General features: G+C 44.3%; 1 protein-coding gene across 1 annotated transcript in view; it reads right to left on the bottom strand.

The window, feature by feature from the left end:
- Positions 1–20,245, bottom strand: part of MAML3 (mastermind like transcriptional coactivator 3) — a 429,469-nt gene that overhangs the window by 177,000 nt on the left and 232,224 nt on the right. The window contains exon 2 of the mRNA XM_082837648.1: positions 1,081–2,595. Coding sequence (XP_082693774.1) covers positions 1,081–2,595 — 1,515 coding nt within the window. The remainder of the gene's footprint in view (positions 1–1,080; positions 2,596–20,245) is intronic.

The raw sequence follows: 20,245 nt of genomic DNA, 5'->3' as shown, positions 1-20,245 counted from the left end.
GACCCGTTTGCACGAGGCAAAAAAGCAAAGACTTTCCTGCAAAGTCTCCAACTGCAATGCAAATGTGGGCATCCAGGGAGGACTGAGGCGCAGAATTGTGCCTACACAACTGACAGCAGTTGGCAATAAAACGATGGCTCATGAATTCACCCATGTCGGGGTAAGATCAGTAGAACCGCGGATCTCCCTTCGCGCCCTGCCAGGTAGATGACGTGCTAAATTAAAGGAGGGTTGGCTGCTTGCTACACTGGTCAGGGTGAGGAGAGCCGATGCTTGTCAATGGGAGTCCACTCCCCAATGGTTGCCACTCATTTTTACCATGGATCCCTGAGAGCTCTACACCCCGATACCAGGATGTCATGAAGAAAGTGGGAAAGAGGAGACCTAATAGAGCACTAAGAGACGGTCATCATCAAATTCTCCCGAATCAGAGCTGAACAAATTGGAAAGGTTTTACTAAACTCTCAAGTCACGAGGTTGAAACAGCTTCTAATGGTGCTAGCACATCAACAAATGTTAAAACGTTACACGGTCCTACAAAAATCTATCCTCCACTTCCCTTTGCAAACACAGAAAACTCTCCCACCTTTGAACGTCAAGAATCCAAATTTCCATGATTCATAATTCAGTGAGACAGGCCAAGGTCATTCAGAACCTTCTCAGACGGTTGCAGAGATCCCTAAACGCTCTGGCCTTCCCGCCATCCCCAGTCCTGGACCGCATGACCCGGGAGAGAAGCTACAGGAGGACAACCACGTTCTGTCATGGGACCTCGACAGCCTGCTTCCTTCCTAGTGAGCACGTTATGTCATTTTTGCTTTCTTATCTGCTCTCCAGAATAAAAGAAGTTCGATTCCCAGGCAATCAAATACAGGCAAGCATCCTGTGCCACCTTTCCCCATCTCTTAGGAGAAAGAAGAAAAAACCGCTCAAACAAACGTGCTAACTACATGAGGAGATGTAGGAAGGATTTCCACAGGCGATTAACCCCCTACCACTGAAGCACGGGGAGCATCGCACGTCGACGGTCTGCAATGCACGCCGAGAGCACCTCCAAGCGCGTCCCACTTTCACACTTACCTGACCGTGGGATGGAAGCGGCGGGTAAGCCATGGGCTGATTCATCACTCCCTTCTGCTTGATGAGAAGCATGCGTTTCTGGTCCTCACTCAGGTGTGCCCTGGGGGCCTGGAGCTGCGGCTGCGGCTGCGGCTGCGGGGGCTGCTGCTGGATGTAGGGCATCAGGGGGTTTTTGCCGGGGTTGGCCATCGGGGGCGTCATCCTCTGACTCAAGTCTGCATTAAAATGGGTCAGTGGCTTAGTGTTGCCGTAAGTAAGAATACTGTGCTGTTTGTTTGAGGAGTTTGTACCCAGGTTATTTGGCTGTTGATTGATCATATTCATGTGATTCTGAGGGAGGTAGTTATTCATGGTCGTCTTCTGCAGGTTGTTGGCCATCGGAGGCACTATAGGATTTTGGTTGTTAAAGGCTTGGGGGTACATCATTGGGCTATTTGGTTTTTCCGCAGTGAAAGCTGCCCCGTAGGGACTGGATGGAGGCCCTAAAGGAGACCAACTTGCAGTCTGATTTGCGTGTTGCTGCTGCTTCTGCTGCATGAGTTTGGCCCTTTGCTGTTGCTGGGCCGCCATCTGCTTGAGCTGCTCAGCCGGAGACAGCTCAGAGCCGGGCACAGCCCCAGGCCCCGACCCTGAACCAGCCACTGGCACGGCGGCCGGATTAAGGAGATAACCATTCCCAGGCCGAGGGGGAGCCTGGCCTGGAGTGTGGGCTTGGTTTGGAGTTTGAGGGGACTGGACAGCACAGTTTGCTGGGGAGCCGGCAGGGTTGGGGGCCGCGGGAGTGCTGGCCACGGAAGGTAAACTGGTGGCCGTGGAGACAGTAGAAAAGGGAGGGCCAGAAGAAGAAGGCCGGGCCTGGGGAGAGCCCATGGAGACGTGTGCAAAAGGAGAGTGAGATGATGGGTCACTCTTCGCGCTGGAGCTCTCCTGCGAGACGGGGGTCTCCGTGGCCGGCTGCGAGAACTCTGGTTCCTTCTTCTCTTCAAAGTCTTCGTTGAACAGGTCCTGTATGTCATCTTCAGGAACCGTGTTGGCCAGTTCATCTATTAATTCTTGCCACTCCTGATCATTCAGGTTAATGTCTGAGAACAGCTTGTTCTGATTCGAAAGAGACGTTTCTGATGTGTCTATGCAAGTAGGGTCATCTAGAGGTTCTTGTTTGAGGTCCCTGCTCTGCAAGATGGTGAAGCTGTCCTCCAGGTCACTGCAACCATTCACAGGAATTTTAAGTTCTGGGAGTCTCCCATTCTTACTCAGATCTTCCAGAAGCCCAGGAGTGTGAGTCCCACTGTTCTGCAAGGGCAAAGAAGGCTTCAGGTCAAGTTGGTGAAGAGGAGAAGCCGAAGACAGTGGCATATTGTTGGGCAAATTGTTGATGGCTTCCATCCCTGTAGGAATGTCCTTTCGTATTCGCTTGCTAGTTGGAGAAAAACTCCCATCACAAGCACCATTCTGCTGGTCTCCATTAAGGGGTGATCGGGCTCCTTCCAACTTCCTTTTCACAGTCTCTTGGAGCTGGAAAAGAAACAGGAAAGAGAATGACTAAATCTCCAAGTCATGGTTTACTTACTCATTAAGCATGGTGGTATGCATCGTGATGAACTCATTTTTAAATGGTTTAGAACACATCAGAAAGATGTTATACTTCTAATTTCAAAATTGGCCAGGCTTTAATTCAAATTCTATGGGAAAAGGTTTTGCCCAAAAGCAGCGCTCACACGGCTAAGAGAGAGAAAGCAAACTAAAGACTGGAGGGTGGAACAAAAGGAAAGAAAGAGTTAAGGCCATAACTCTCCTATTGGGAAGCATCGTCGTATTATTATTTTTCAAATGAATGCTATGTGTGAGACTTGGACCAAAATGTGTCATGCTCTAGAAAGGTGCTAAAACCTATCTTAAGTTCTTGTCGCATCTGACTTGAGAACGTTAAGGAATTAAATCAACAATTCTTTAAAGAACACTGAAAATCCTCTAAGATTACGGAATTTAACACATTTACTGAATAACAGAGAAATGAAGATTAATGGTTAACATAACCAGAAACTTCGTTTTGGTTCTTATTTTACTTGACCTGCCAGCACTTTGTGACACAGTAGCCTGCTCTGTTCTAAAAGTGTGCTTCCATGGGTTTCCACGATACCACACTGTTCTGGATTTCCTTCATTCTTTCCATCTGTGCTTTCTCAGTCTCTTATGTATTCTTCTTTCGCTCTCCTAAGTGCTGAGATTCTTCATTGTTTGGTCTTAAGCTTCCTTCTGCTTCCAAGGCACAGTACATGTTGTTTTCTTTTCTTGGAACATACTTCTCCCCTTCCCCTGGTAACAGCTACTCATCTTCCAGGTTGTAGCTTAGACTTCACTTCCTCTAGGAAATCTTCTCTCACATCCCTTCACCCCAACTACAATAGGTACCTCCTTTGACCCACCTGCACTGGGTTGGAAATCCTGGAATACGTTTTTCCAAGCAACCTCTACTTCCCCATCATAGCTTCTACCATACTTTGGCGCAATTGCTTAAGTGTCTGTTTAGTGAGCTCCAAGAAGGACTACGGCTGACTTGCTTACTGTGTTATCTGTGGGGCTGCAGGTAGTGTTCAGTTCAAGTTCATAGCAGTGGTTAAGAGTGGCAAAAATGAATGATTCTATTGTTTAATTCACAAGGGCTGAAGGAGGTGAGCTTGGATCAGAGCAGGAGGCAACTCCATTGACATTAAAGAATGCTTGACTTTGAGCTTCTACATTCCTGGTAATGGAATCTCTCACCCTGGAGAGTGTGGTGTCCATTTAACTGGACTCCTTTGAAAAGCCCGGGGGAGACGCTTGGTGGATGATGACAAAGGGAAGGCAAACTGGGTTAGACAGAGGTTTCAGCAACTTTGCAGAGCTGAAGGTACAAGGCAGAGTGACCTGGGGAAGGAGGGAAGAGGCAGAAGAGCCCCCCTTGGGCACTCTCCTATCCTTGCCAGAGGGGTTGCGTATCTCAGGAGCAAGGGGGGAGAGGGGCAGGCTCCCCTCTGACGCCGCACTCACACATGGAACTGGGAAGGCTCCCCAGGCACCACCTGTAGAATAAAACCCTTCCAGAGACAATCTGGGGGATTCTAAGAAGTGCTGCTTTATTGCCTTTCTCTCACAAGGAGAGAATTCCATTTTAAAAGGAAACAAAAGAGGTTCTTAAGTAAAAATCCAGTCTAACCCTTGCTCCTAAACTTTCTATTTTTAATCACCAAACATTCTGTAGTTGCTTGGTAGGTGTTCCTGAATTTCTGAAAACAAGGCCCCAACTGGGACACACTGGGATTTGACTTCAAACAAGATCCGGCTCAATCCATCATCTTAGGTAGAACCTGCTAGAAAATTACGTTATTTATTGAACAAACCAGGAAACCGTGGTTCTGATCGTAGATATGGCAGATACTTGAGTGTAGCTCCAACACACAGTGGCAAGTTCAGATATGACAGCTTCAGGGTCTAAAGGAAGTAAAGCTCAGGGCCCTCGGCACCTCCTGCAGGGATGTTAAACTTAAAAAAACAGGCACTTGTCTTAAAAATGAACCTGACTTTATTTTTAAAACTACAGGTCCACAATTCTGTTCTAGGCCATGAAATGGACGGGGCAGGATGGAGAAATAAAGGCAGATGCTCTGTTTGTTCCGCTGGAAAACAGTGGTGGCCGAGACCATGGAGACAGACAGGTCTGGCTGGGAACACCAAGCCTCCCCTCTTATCAGCAGAGCAGGCCTAGGTGGGTGAGTCAGAATAGGGCAGTAGCACAGGGAGATCAGCTCGGTGCTTTGTGACCACCTAGCGGGGTGGGGTAGGGAGGGTGGGAGGGAGACGCAAGAGGGAGCAGATATGGGGATATATGTATATGTATAGCTGATTCACTTTGTTATAAAGCAGAAACTAACACACCATTGTAAAGCAATTATACTCCAATAAAGATGTTAAAAAAAAAAAAAAAAAGGAATAGTAACACAGAACAGTAATAGTAACAGTAACACAGAAACAGCCCTACTGGCCCTGGAGTTAGAAAGCCTGGCTTCAAACCCAAGAACCCCTACCTTAGAGTTAATACATATAAATATTGTCTGGTACTTCATAAATGTTAGCTACGATACCCTCCATTAGAAAGTGAGTTACATGAAGGTAGGGATTTTTCTGCTTTACTCCACTACTGGGCCCCTAGTAGCTCAAAGTAGATAATAAATACATGTTGAATGAATGAATCCTGGAAAACTTATTTAAACTCTCCTAAGCTTTGGATGCCTTATCTGTAAAATGGGTTAATAATATCTAGTTCCTATAGTTACTGTGAGGATGAACTTAAATGAAGTAATATGGAAAGCACTTAGCTTCATGTCTGGTATCGTGTAAGCACCCACTAAGCCTTAGCTATTACTATTTTAAAAACACAATTAAAATTTTTTAAAATGCAGTGATATCAATAGTCACAACTGCAGCTGAGATAGATTAGTTTCTGGATCTCTGGATCTCTCTCTGTTCCCTAGCCTGCAAAAGCCTAACGTTTTCCAAGCACCTTGTATAGCTTTTTAAATATGAACAACAAAAGATGAAATTTGCAATTCAAGCCTGAGTTCAAGTGCTAATGTATTTGTGTCCTAGATTGTAGAACAGCACTGGATGGTTGAGGTTCAAATCAAATACATTTCCAGGATGCAACCTGAATGGAGCTACTGAGTATTTCCTTTTCCTTCAGGGCCTAGAGTTCTCCATTGCTGGCCCCTTTAACCCAAATCTTGACATATATTTCCTGTACCAGCGTTGGAAATATAAGACAGACATCATGGAAGATACACTGAAACCATGTTATAGTTTTTAGTTGTATCCAAAATAGCAGAGCCATCTAAGCATCCCTCCTGTGTCTCATCATCTTTGCTAGTCTAACTCTCTCCTCATTCTCTCTTGGGAGATAGACGGACAGTGGGCAGGAGGAGATAGGACCTGCGGGCTGAGGAACTTGCAAGCACTGTGCTCAGTGAGCATGAGAACGGGGCAATGTCCTGGGGACGCCCCATCCCCACAAGGATTCAGGTCAGGGTCTCATCCCCAAGAGCCTTATCTCAGGAAGTCCCTGGCCCTTCTGCCTCCCAAAGCTGGAAGCCTCCTTAGTACAATCTGTGCTCTTGTGGAAGGATCACAGGAACTCTAGACCAAACTTCAGCTTCCTTGTTCCGGTATTCTTGTATTATTACATACACATGTTTTCTCCCATTAAGGGAGGCTGTGGTGCCAGGAGATGAAGTTGCTGTTCATCCCCTGCCTAGTACAATGGGGGCCGCTCTCGTGTGTCAGTTACTCTAAGGGAAACCATTCCTCCTCCACAGTGGCTCCAGCACAAGTCTCTCGCCTATAGTATGGCTTGATGGCTTGTGTTTCTGTCAAACTGTGTGCGTGTGTGTGTGTGTGTGTGTGTGTGTGTGTGTGTGAGAGAGAGAGAGAGAGAGAGAGAGAGAGAGAGAGAGAGAGAGAGAGAGAGAGAGAGAGAGAGAAGAGAGAGAGACTTAGAGGCAGGGAGATACAGAATGGGTTTGGGAGTGGTGATATGACACCCAGACCAGTAGTAATAAGAACAGCTGTGCCTTTGGGGTTCTAAAGCACTTTTACATAGGATCGTATATTATCCTCATAGCAGATCTTTGGGGCAGGTCATGTGCTGGTCTGATGGTTCAACAGAGAAAAGGGCAGTGTTTCGGAGGAGGTGGAATGGGGAGGGTGGATGACACCCAGAACGAGGAGGCACATGGCTAAGATAGCTAGGCCTCTGTGGACATTCCCAGCAGATTCTAGCAGGTTCCCTGGGCCAGTGTGTCCATGATGAAGATATTCTTTCTTCCTTTAGACTCTAGTGCTAGTAAGTTAAAAAAAAAAAAAAAAAAAAAAACTCTCATTGACTTGTCCAAGACTTTGAATGAAATTGGGGAGAATCACGGAGCTTGGGAAGAAAAATGATGGTCCTACTATTAAAATAATGAAGATTTTAGGATAGACGATATTGGGGCTAACTATCAGATTCCTGTCTCTTACTCCTAATGATTCTAAAAGGTGGGTAGGATTTATTAGAACCACTTACAGAGGAGAAACTTTAGGTACAGTGAGATTAAGCACTGTGTCCCAGATTACAGAGCTGCGGGTTGCGGGGAAGGGCGGGCGCTCAACCCGGATTCAAATTCAGACTCAGGTGTGACTGCACGGCCCACACTCCTGATTCATGCAGGCGGTGAAGCACAGTCATGCCTGCGTCAATGGCCCTGGGCTCCCATGCTAATCGTGATAAAGTTCTTTCAGATGGTTTTCAGGACTCATCCTTACTTGATTCCACCCTCTCCCCACCATCCCAAACCAGTTACACTTTGAGGACTATCTGTTCTTATCCTTAACGATTTTTATTCTCATTTTCCACCCCCGATGCCACTACCTTGGTTCAGATCATCAACACTGCTCTCATGATTTCTGTAGCAGCTCTTGACTAGCCTCTCTGCTCCAGTCTTGCCTCTTCTCTAACCGATTCTCTGTGTTGTGGCTGTGATTTTCTTTACAAAATGTGAACCCAGGGCTTCCCTGGTGGTGAAGTGGTTGAGAGTCCGCCTGCCGATGCAGGGGACACGGGTTCGTGACCTGGTCCGGGAAAATCCCACATGCCACGGAGCGGCTGGGCCCATGAGCCATGGCCGCTGAGCCTGCCCGTCCAGAGCCTGTGCTCCGCAACGGGAGAGGCCACAGAGGTGAGAGGCCCGCGTACCGCAAAAAAAAAAAAAAAAAACAACAACGTGGACCCATTCTTCACTTGCAGCTCCTCTGGGGCTATCTGCTGTCGTCAGCATCATCTAAGGCTCACACACCGACCCTCCACAACTTGATCCTCACTCCCTGCTTGCCTCTCCAGTCTCAGCTGTCACCTCCAACCTTCTTCCCCTCCACTGGCCCTCCAACACCAAGCAACTCTAAACCTTCAGTTATACTTAATGATTTGCCATAGTCGGGATGCATGGCATTTGTTCTCTGTCTCTCCGAGTCTTTGTATATGTTATACTCTCACCCAACTTCTTCACCCGACCAATTCTATTCGTCCATCACCATTCAGTTTAGACATTACGTTCTATACAGTCTCTCTTGACAGCCCCTCCCCACACCTTCAAATCTTGGAGACCCTCTATGTGCTCCCAAGGCATCCTCGTACACATCATACCATAACGGCTTGCCTTTTCCTTCATAAGATTGTATGAATGAATGAAAACTAAAAAGATTTCTCAAACAACCACACTCAGTTTGTGTAACAAGATCCCTAAAGCAGGCATTTGAAAATGTTGGCCTGTATGGTGTTTAATGACAATTGAATAAATGTACAATTTATTTTGGTTATTTTAAAATGCTGGAGAAGGCTCATAGACTGTCCCTTCCGTAAGATTTTTGAGGACTCTAAGGGTCCAGGAAACCTATGCTGAGACCAACTCAAGAGCATATGAAGAGCATCGTGGAAAGGAAAAGTGAACCTGAAATCCAGAGACTTTACATTACCAAGGTCAAGTGTTTTGACATGGACGTGAACTCAAAATGCTAGATGTTTTCATAGTTGAATTGTAAATTTCCTTACAAAGGTTTCAAGTGGTTTCCACCTGCCAAAGCACCCCCTCCAACCAAAAGTGTGAGTGAATTTCCTTCACCAAATATTAGAGACTCAAGTATTTCCCAAGAATTAAAGATCCATTGGAATCTCAGCCTGCAGATGCTATAACTACTTTAGAGGCTCCAAGAGAACATTCTGGTCATTCTGATCTGCTCTGGTCAAACCAGAAGATGATTTGGTTTAACCATATCAATTTTCATATGGTTATTTTCTTCTCATTCGACCAGCAGATAATAAGCATATGAAGACACAGATAATTTTTTTTAACATCTTTATTGGAGTATAATTGCTTTACAATGGTGTGTTAGTTTCTGCTTTACAACAAAATGAATCAGTTATATATATACATATCTTCCCATATCTCTTCCCTCCCACCCTCCCTATCCCACCCCTCCAGGCGGTCACAAAGCACCGAGCTGATCTCCCTGTGCTATGCGGCTGCTTCCCACTAGCTATCTACCTTACGTTTGGTAGTGTATATATGTCCATGCCTCTCCCTTGCTTTGTCACACCTTACCCTTCCCCCTCCCCATATCTTCAAGTCCATTCTCTAGAAGGTCTATGTCTTTATTCCTGTCTTACCCCTAGGTTCTTCATGACATTTTTTTTTCTTAAATTCCATATATATGTGTTAGCATACGGTATTTGTCTCTCTCTTTCTGACTTACTTTCTAACTCTGTATGACAGACTCTAGGTTTATCCACCTCATTACTAATAGCTCAATTTCGTTCCTTTTCATAGCTGAGTAATATTCCGTTGTATATACGTGCCACATCTTCTTTATCCATTCATCCGATGATGGACACTTAGGTTGTTTCCATCTCCGGACTATTGTAAATAGAGCTGCAATGAACATTTTGGTAAATGACTCTTTTTGAATTATGGTTTTCTCAGGGTACATGCCCAGTAGTGGGATTGCTGAGTCATATGGTAGTTCTATTTGTAGTTTTTTAAGGAACCTCCATACTGTTCTCCACAGTGGCTGTATCAATTTACATTCCTACAAACAGTGCAAGAGGGTTCCTTTTTCTCCACACCCTCTCCAGCATTTATTGTTTGTAGATTTTTTGATGATGGCCATTCTGACTGGTGTGAGATGATATCTCATTGTAGTTTCGATTTGCATTTCTCTAATGATTAGTGATGTTGAGCATTCTTTCATGTGTTTGTTGGCAGTCTGTATATGTTCTTCGGAGAAATGTCTATTTAGGTCTTCTGCTCATTTCTGGATTGGGTTGTTTGTTTTTTTGTTATTAAGCTGCATGAGCTGCTTATAAATTTTGGAGATTAATCCTTTGTCAGTTGCTTCATTTGCAAATATTTTCTCCCATTCTGAGGGTTGTCTTTTGGCCTTGTTTATGGTTTCCTTTGCTGTGCAAAAGCTTTGAACTTTCATTAGGTCCCATTTGTTTATTTTTGTTTTTATTTCCATTTCTCTAGGAGGTGGGTCAAAAAGGATCTTGCTGTGATTTATGTTATAGAGTGTCCTGCCTATATTTTCCTCTAAGAGTTTGAGAGTTTCTGGCCTTACATTTAGGTTTTTAATCCATTTTGAGCTTATTTTTGTGTATGGTGTTAGGGAGTGATCTAATCTCATACTTTTACATGTACCTGTCCAGTTTTCCCAGCACCACTTATTGAAGAGGCTGTCCTTTCTCCACTGTACATTCCTGCCTCCTTTATCAAAGATAAGGTGACCATATGTGCGTGGGTTTATCTCTGGGCTTTCTATCCTGTTCCATTGATCTATCTTTCTCTTTTTGTGCCAGTACCATACTGTCTTGATTACTGTAGCTTTGTAGTATAGTCTGAAGTCAGGGAGCCTGATTCCTCCAGCTCCATTTTTCTTTCTCAAGATTGCTTTGGCTATTCGGGGTCTTTTGTGTTTCCATACAAATTGTGAAATTTTTTGTTCTAGTTCTGTGAAAAATGCCAGTGGTAGTTTGATAGGGATTGCATTGAATCTGTAGATTGCTTTGGGTAGTAGAGTCATTTTCACAATGTTGATTCTTCCAATCCAAGAACATGGTATATCTCTCTATCTATTTGTATCATCTTTAATTTCTTTCATCAGTGTCTTATAATTTTCTGCATACAGGTCTTTTGTCTCCTTAGGTAGGTTTATTCCTAGATATTTTATTCTTTTTGTTGCAATGGTAAATGGGAGTGTTTTCTTGATTTCACTTTCAGATTTTTCATCATTAGTGTATAGGAATGCCAGAGATTTCTGTGCATTAATTTTGTATCCTGCTACTTTACCAAATTCATTGATTAGCTCTAGTAGTTTTCTGGTAGAATCTTTAGGATTCTCTATGTATAGTATCATGTCATCTGCAAACAGTGACAGCTTTACTTCTTCTTTTCCGATTTGGATTCCTTTTACTTCCTTTTCTTCTCTGAGTGCTGTGGCTAAAACTTCCAAAATTATGTTGAATAAGAGTGGTGAGAGTGGGCAACCTTGCCTTGTTCCTGATCTTAGTGGAAATGCTTTCAGTTTTTCACCATTGAGGACGATGTTGGCTGTGGGTTTGTCATATATGGCCTTTACTATGTTGAGGAAAGTTCCCTCTATGCCTACTTTCTGGAGGGTTTTTATCATAAATGGGTGTTGAATTTTGTTGAAAGCTTTCTCTGCATCAGTTGAGATGATCATATACTTTTTCTCCTTCAATTTGTTAATATGGTGTTTCACGTTGATTGATTTGCATATATTGAAGAATCCTTGCATTCCTGGAATAAACCCCACTTGATCATGGTGTATGATCCGTTTAATGTGTTGTTGGATTCTGTTTGCTAGTATTTTGTTGAGGATTTTTGCATCTATGTTCATCAGTGATATTGGCCTGTAGTTTTCTTTCTTTGTGACATCCTTGTCTGGTTTTGGTATCAGGGTGATGGTGACCTCATAGAATCAGTTTGGGAGTGTTCCTCCCTCTGCTATATTTTGGAAGAGTTTGAGAAGGATAGGTGTTAGCTCTTCTCTAAATGTTTGATAGAATTCGCCTGTGAAGCCATTTGGTCCTGGGCTTTTGTTTGTTGGAAGATTTTTAATCACCGTTTCAATTTCAGTGCTTGTGATTGGTCTGTTCATATTTTCTATTTCTTCCTGATTCAGTCTTGGCAGGTTGTGCATTTCTAAGAATTTGTCCATTTCTTCCAGGTTGTCCATTTTATTGGCACAGAGTGGCTTGTAGTAATCTCTCATTATCTTTTGTATTTCTGCAGCGTCAGTTGTTACTTCTCCTTTTTCATTTCTAATTCTATTGAATTGAGTCTTCTCCCTTTTTTTCTTGATGAGTCTGGTTAACGGTTTATCAATTTTGTTTATCTTCTCAAAGAATCAGCTTTTAGTTTTATTGATCTTTGCTATCATTTCCTTCATTTCTTTTTCATTTATTTCTGATCTGATCTTTACGATTTCTTTCCTTCTGCTAACTTTGGGTTCTTTTTGTTCTTCTTTCTCTAATTGCTTTAGGTGCAAGGTTAGGTTGTTTATTCGAGATGTTTCCTGTTTCTTAAGGTAGGATTGTATTGCTATAAACTTCCTCTTAGAACTGCTTTTGCTGCATCCCATAGATTTTGGGTCGTCGTGTCTCCATTGTCATTTGTTTCTAGGTATTTTTTGATTTCCTCTTTGATTTCTTCAGTGATCACTTCGTTATTAAGTAGTGTATTGTTTAGCCTCCATGTGTTTGTATTTTTTACAGATCTTTTCCTGTAATTGATATCTAGTCTCATAGCGCTGTGGTCGGAAAAGATATTTGATACAATTTCAATTTTCTTAAATTTACCAAGGCTTGATTTGTGACCCAAGATATGATCTATCCTGGAGAATGTTCCATGAGCACTTGAGAAAAACGTGTATGCTGTTGTTTTTGGATGGAATGTCCTATAAATATCAATTAAGTCCATCTTGTTTAATGTATCATTTAAAGCTTGTGGTTCCTTATTTATTTTCATTTTGGATGACCTGTCCATTTGTGAAAGTGGGGTGTTAAAGTCCCCTACTATGAATGTGTTACTGTCGATTTCCCCTTTCATGGCTGTTAGCCTTTGCCTTATGTATTGAGGTGCTCCTATGTTGGGTGCATAAATATTTACAATTGTTATATCTTCTTCTTGGATCGATCCCTTGATCATTATGTAGTGTCCTTCTTTGTCTCTTCTAATAGTCTTTATTTTAAAGTCTATTTTGTCTGATATGAGAATTGCCACTCCAGCTTTCTTTTGGTTTCCATTTGCATGAAATATCTTTTTCCATCCCCTTACTTTCAGTCTGTAATGTGTCCCTAGGTCTGAAGTGGGTCTCTTGTAGACAGCAAATATATGGGTCTTGTTTTTGTATCCATTCAGCCAATCTGTGTCTTTTGGTGGGAGCATTTAGTCCATTTACATTTAAGATAATTATCGATATGTATGTTCCTATTCCCATTTTCTTAATTGTTTTGGGTTCGTTATTGTACGTCTTTTCCTTCTCTTGTGTTTCTTGCCTAGAGAAGTTCCTTTAGCGGTTGTTGTAGAGCTGGTTTGGTGGTGCTGAACTCTCTCAGCTTTTGCTTGTCTGTAAAGGTTTTAATTTCTCCATGAAATCTGAATGAGATCCTTGCTGGGTAGAGTAATCTTGGTTGTAGGATTTTCTCCTTCATCACTTTAAATATGTCCTGCCACTCCCTTCTGGCTTGCAGAGTTTCTGCTGAAAGATCAGCTGTTAACCTTATGGGGGTTCCCTTGTGTGTTATTTGTTGTTTTTCCCTTGCTGCTTTTAATATGTTTTCTTTGTATTTAATTTTTGACAGTTTGATTAATATGTGTCTTTGCGTGTTTCTCCTTGGATTTATCCTGTATGGGACTCTCTGTGCTTCCTGGACTTGATTAACTATTTCCTTTCCCATATTAGGGAAGTTTTCAACTATAATCTCTTCCAATATTTTCTCAGTCCCTTTCTTTTTCTCTTCTTCTTCTGGAACCCCTATAATTTGAATGTTGGTACATTTAATGTTGTCCCAGAGGTCTCTGAGACTGTCCTCAGTTCTTTTCATTCTTTTTTCTTTATTCTGCTCTGCAGTAGTTATTTCCACTATTTTATCTTCCAGGTCACTTATCCATTCTTCTGCCTCACTTATTCTGCTATTGATCCCATCTAGAGTATTTTTAATTTCATTTATTGTGTTGTTCATCGTTGTTTGTTTCATCTTTAGTTCTTCTAGGTCCTTGTTAAATGTTTCTTGCATTTTGTCTATTCTATTTCCAAGATTTTGGATCATCTTTACTATCATTATTCTAAATTCTTTTTCAGGTAGACTGCCTATTTCTTCTTCATTTGTTAGGTCTGGTGGGTTTTTATCTTGCTCCTTCATCTGCTGTGTGTTTTTCTGTCTTCTCATTTTGCTTATCTTACTGTGTTTGGGGTCTCTTTTTTGCAGGCTGCAGGTCTGTAGTTCCCGTTGTTTTTGGTGTCTGTCCCCAGTGGCTAAGGTTGGTTCAGTGGGTTCTGTAGGCTTCCTGGTGGAGGGGACTAGTGCCTGTGTTCTGGTGGATGAGGCTGGATCTTGTCTTTCTGGTGGGCAGGTCCACGTCTGGTGGTGTGTTTTGGGGTGTCTGTGGACTTATGATTTTAGGCAGCCTCTCTGCTAACGGGTGGCGTTGTGTTCCTGTCTTGCTAGTTGTTTGGCGTAGGATGTCCAGCACTGTAGCTTGCTGGTCGTTGAGTGAAGCTGGGTGCTGGTGTTGAGATGGAGATCTCTGGGAGATTTTCACCGTTTGATATTATGTGGAGCTGGGAGGTCTCTTGTGGACCAGTGTCCTGAAGTTGGCTCTCCCTCCACAGAGGCACAGCACTGACTCCTGGCTGCAGCACCAAGAGCCTTTCATCCACACTCCTTAATCTGGGATGATTCGTTGTCTATTCAGGTATTCCACAGATGCAGGGTACATCAAGTTGTTTGTGGAGCTTTAATCCGCTGCTCCTGAGGCTGCTGGGAGAGATTTCCCTTTCTCTTCTTTGTTCTCACAGCCCTCAGGGTTCAGCTTTGGATTTGGACCTGCCTCTGCGAGTAGGTCGCCGGAGGGCGTCTGTTCTTCGCTCAGACAGGACGGGGTTAAAGGAGCCGCTGATTTGGCGGCTCTGGCTCACTCAGGCCGGGGGCGGGGGGGGGGGGGGGCACGGAGTGCGGGGGTGGGGAGGGGCACGGAGTGCGGGGCGGGCCTGCGGCGGCCGAGGCCTGCATGACGTTGCACCGGCCTGAGGCGCGCCATGCGTTCTCCCGGGGTAGTTGTCCCTGGATCCCGGGACCATGGCAGTGGCTGGCTGCACAGGCTCCCCGGAAGGGGGGGGTGGATAGTGACCTGTGCTCGCACACAGGCCCCTTGGTGGCGGCAGCAGCAGCCTTAGCGTCTCCCGCCCATCTCTGGGGTCAGCGCTGTTAGCCGCAGCTCGCGCCCGTCTCTGGAGCTCCTTTAAGCGGCGCTCTTAATCCCCTCTCCTCGCGCACCAGGAAACAAAGAGGGAAGAAAAAGTCTCTTGCCTCTTTGGCAGGTCCAGACTTTTCCCCGGACTCCCTCCCGGCTAGCCGTGGCGCACTAACCCCCTGCAGGCAATGTTCACGCCGCCAACCCCAGTCCTCTCCCTGCGCTCCGAGCCTCAGCTCCCAGCCCCGCCCGCCCCGGCGGGTGAGCAGACAAGCCTGTCGGCCTGGTGAGTGTCGGTCGGCACCGATCCTCTGGGCGGGAGTCTCTCCTCTTTGCCCTCCCCACCCCTGTTGCTGCGCTCTCCTCCGCGGCTCCGAAGCTTCCCCCCTCCGCCACCCGCAGTCTCCACCCGCGAAGGGGCTTCTAGTGTGTTGAAACCTTTCCTCCTTCCCAGCTCCCTCCCACTGGTGCCCGTCCCGTCCCTATCCTTTTGTCTCTGTTTATTCTTTTTTCTTTTGCCCTACCCAGGTACGTGGGGGGTTTCTTGCCTTTTGGGAGGTCTGAGGTCTTCTGCCAGCGTTCAGTGGGTGCTCTGCAGGAGTTGCTCCACGTGTAGATGTATTTCTGGTGTATCTGTGGGGAGGAAGACGATCTCCGCGTCCTACTCCTCCGCCATCTTCCCGGAAGCCCCTCCTCCACACAGATAAATTTGATTTGCTTATTTAATGCATTTGATGAGTGACCCAGAATACTCATGTGTTAGATATTTTAATTAGTAGAATATGAATAGTGTGCGAAACATTTCCCGAAGTGTCTTCTAGATTTAAGTGTCCTTATAAAGGATCTTTGGAGGTTTATTTAGAGGTTCAATCTTCTAGACCAGTGATTATCCGACTTTAAAGTGACTTGAGAGGCTGTTAAAAATGCAGGTTTCTTGGTGCCACTTTCTCAGTTTGATTTAGTTGCCCAAGGTAGGGCCCAGATTGGGACACATGCTGGCAGCACAGGCATCTAAAGAAATATAATAAAAACCTCTGATTTCTCTAAGGTAGTGGGTCTAGCATCCCCAGTTTTTAGAAATTCTGATCTAGAAGAACAATTCTGTCGGAGTCCTGAAATTCTGAAGTTGTTTGTTTGATTAAAAAAATATACACCCACACAAACCCAATGTCAATATCAAATGTTCCTGAGTTGATTGGTGATACGCTGGGACAGCTCATCAACAGGACTAAGAAACAAAGCTCTAGACAGAGATATTTCAAAGCGCAGAGGATCTTGAATACTGCAGGAGCTCGCTGCATTTCTACAAGACTTTGCATGAAAACGTTTATTTTTTATCTTTCATTCCTCATGAACTGAGGGTGTGCTGTATGCCTGTGTGCCAGGTGCAAAGGGATGGATTCATTCCCCAAAACAGAGACCACATCAGAAAGTGAACACATGTCAGCTATATATTGACAAAAGTTGAGTATGTTTGTTTAAAGGGGATCTACATGAAGGGTAGAACAACACACACAAAAAAGAGGTCTCTTATCACAAATCCTGAAATACACCTTGTCAGCCTTATATACTCCTAAGATCATTTTAGAGAGAAAACAACTTTATTACATAATAAAAGTCATATGAATTTAAACACACACACACACACACACACACACACACACTATTTCCCTGAGAGCCAAGAGTTTAAAACCTCTGCTTGTGACCATCCCAGGATAGATACAGATTCTCTGGACCTAGTCAGTAGGAAATGACGGGTCTCCGGAGGGGATGTCAGTTAAAAACCTCTGTTCTTGGGACTTCCCTGGTTGTCCAGTGGTTAGGACTCAGCGCTTTCACAGCCGTGTCCCCAGGTTCAATCCCTGGTCAGGGAACTAAGATACCACAAGGCTCGGCGGCAGGGCCAAAACAAAACAAAACAAACAAACAAAAAACAACAACAACAAAACTCTCTTCTGAAATGCTCCAGGAAGAAAAGGATCATCGCGGAAGGGGCCTCGCCCTCCTGGAAAGCATCTGAAACCTCAACTACAGAGGCCCAAGGGAATGCTGGGGTACTGCTGAACCCCCAGCCCAAGGGGAACAGGACCTTGAGTTTATTTTTATAAATGACCATGATCGTTTTCCTTTTTGCTATGAGCCAGATTTAAAACTCTCTTCCTAAGCAGTTTTAGGTATGTACACACAAGAGTGGGCATACCTCTTTTCAGTGTTTGGCACATGGATGCCCACCCAATTCCAGCTGCGAGCTGCCAAGATAAGAGACTCTTTAACAGCATTTTAAATCTTTTGTGCGTGGCTGAATTTTTAGGGATGCTTTTATCCTTCAGTTATGCCTAAATTGAACCAACTTTATCCACAACAACACATTGAGAATGGATCATAAAACAACAGGAGCAGTGGCAATGAAGGTCCTTGACACTGAGAAACACTAAGTCCCAAGATCTCCTCAAATCTCCATATTTCCAAATACATGAATGTTCATAGAGGCTCTTGGCTTTCTCTCAGTTGAATGAATAAAGTGTATGTTCATCACAAGTCACATGAATTCTGTGTACTCTTTATATCTGAACTAATGAGGTTTTTCACAGGCTCCATACATGTAGTCCAAACTGGTGTTTCAATGGATTTATTAGCTACTCATTAAAACCGAGACTGTTATCTCTGCAAATGCCAAGGTTATATGACTTTCAAATCTCCGCACATAGTTATCAGTAGAAAGCTCTAAACTTCGAAGTTTTTATTAGAGACTTTGGTTCACTGCTTACTAAATATTTCAAGATTGGCATTTAATATTGTAATTGGCTGAGAACTTCTAAAGTACCAGACATCAAGCTAAGTGCTTTACCTGTATTACCTTGTTAATCCTCACAATACCCCTATGACGAATGAGGAATGGGCTCAGAGAGGGTGGTCATTTGTCCCAGGACACACAGCAGAGGCTTACTTGGTTCCATCTACCTCTCAAATCTGCGTTCTCACCTACTGTGCTATTCTGCATCTGATGACTCCTGTTCTGATCAAACACGAGCAAACCTTGCTTAGAAATTCCGGGGAAGTGTTTTGGACACCTGTGTCGTGACGGCCCTTAGGAGGATGTGTTCATGTTTTTGAGTCAGAGCTGCCCGATTCACAGAAAAGTGTTGTGTCCCTCTACAAAGAAGGATGTTGCTCTGTAAATTTAGCATGTGTTTGAGAAGTGATGATAGCTGAAAACTTCAGGAGGGAGCAGATGTGTGCATCCCGGTGGCAGCTCCCTTTATTCAGTAGCTTTCGGTAGGAAAAACTCCGCTGAGGTCTGCAGTTGCCAGTCGCTATCATCAGAATACAACAATCTGACACTGAACTGCTCTGTCTTTTCAGATACATAAACACACGCACACGCACACACACACACATTACACTACATTTATTTTTAAGGACAAGAAACAATTTCCTTAGGAATATCTCCTACTAGAAGTCACGCATACTTTATCTACTCAAACACGCCTGTATGCGTGACCTTGTATTACAATCTGAAATTCCTAATGGCATTTTATTTAGAGCTGTAAAGAAATGACAGCGAAGGAGGTCAGGGAAGAAGAAGGGAAAACCATAGGGAGGAAGAGGGCAAATGAAAAGATCAGATCTTATCTACATCCTTCACAGCTGGAGACTTACACCGACAGCTCAGACCAAAGAACAGGCATATTGGGACGAAGCATGAGGTTTCAATCTGTTTATTTTCTGGGAGGAGGGAGGAGGGAGGCGGGAGGAGAGATACTTCAGGAAGGCCGAGTACTTTTCTCTCCCTTGGGTAGGAATCAAGAATATTTTTATTTCAGTGTTTACTCAACAAGTCCCTTCTTTTTCAACGAGAAATTCTCCTTTTTGTTTTTAGCCCTTTCCAGGAGTGCCTCCATGGCACTGAAGTCCCACACCAGTTCAGGGGACGCAAATAGCCCACTGTGCCCGGTCCTAACACAGCTGTTGAATAAAATCCCAGCACTTGCTGTCTCCCTTTGGAAACAAAAGTATCGAAATAAGATCTCCTAGTCTATAAAAAGCCTCTTGTTTCCCTCAAAGAGGCAGGCGCTGCGCTTCCTCGGGCAGTTGAAGTTCACAGAAAGCAAAAGTAAGAGCTACCCTCCTGGAAGAGAATTCTCCATCTCTCTCTCCCTTTCACACAGGTGCAAACACATGCAGGCGCGAACACATGCACGCACACACACACACACCATCTTAATGAGCAAACAGGACATTTTTCTTATTTCTGGATGGCATCTGACTCCCACACCTCCATTTCTTAGCAGGTTTTTACCCCAAAGCTGAAAGCTAAGGGACTTGCCTTCATTTGCCAGCAAAGGGATCGCCGTTATTTACATCTTTGGAGTAACTTTGTTCACAAATAGGAAACAAGGCTGGAGGAGAGGATTTTTGTCTCTAGGATGAATCCTCCGTGGGTGACGAGGCCCACGTGTAGAGAGGCGCTTTCTCACATTCAGGCAAACACGGGTATGATTTAACTGGCTCTGAGAATGTTCCAGTGGGCAGAGGCAGGCAGGGCACCACGCACTCAACCCATAACAGCTGGGCTCCTAAGACTGTTGGCCGAGCTTTCATCTGTGGGGAGAAGCTGCTTGGCTTCATCCCACCAGCTGAAATTCATCTTTCAAAAGAAATTAGACGGAGGTACTGTTGTTATAGCAACAGTCAAAGTCACTTACACAGCCTCTTCCCCACAGCCTCACTATGGCCAGTGAGTTCAGTTACGCACAGGGAGTGACCGAGGCTGAGCCCGGGTGGACCCTTTCTTTGCCCTTTAAAGAGTGGAAGCCTAGATCTCCTATGTCCAATCTGAAGCTAGAAGACCAGATTCTTATAGTCCACAGAGTTCTCCCAGTCCTGAAAGTCGACGAGCAGAGAAGCTCAGAGAAAAACCTTTACATCTGATGTTTTCATCTCTTGGGTAGGAACTGGACACGTGACCACTGAATTTCCTGGGGTTAACCACGTACTAGCGGTTTCAGAATGGGAATTTCCAGTGAGTTTGGTAATGTTGGCCATCACCACCACATTCTCAACTTTCGTCCTCCAGGAGTTTATGCTTGGGGGTGTGGAACTCCCAA

Source organism: Leucopleurus acutus, assembly GCF_964270905.1.
Source record: "Leucopleurus acutus genome assembly, chromosome: 4".
Lineage (NCBI taxonomy): Eukaryota > Metazoa > Chordata > Mammalia > Artiodactyla > Delphinidae > Leucopleurus > Leucopleurus acutus.
The sequence above is the reverse complement of the archived record's forward strand: the minus strand, read 5'-3'. Positions and strand labels throughout refer to the sequence as shown.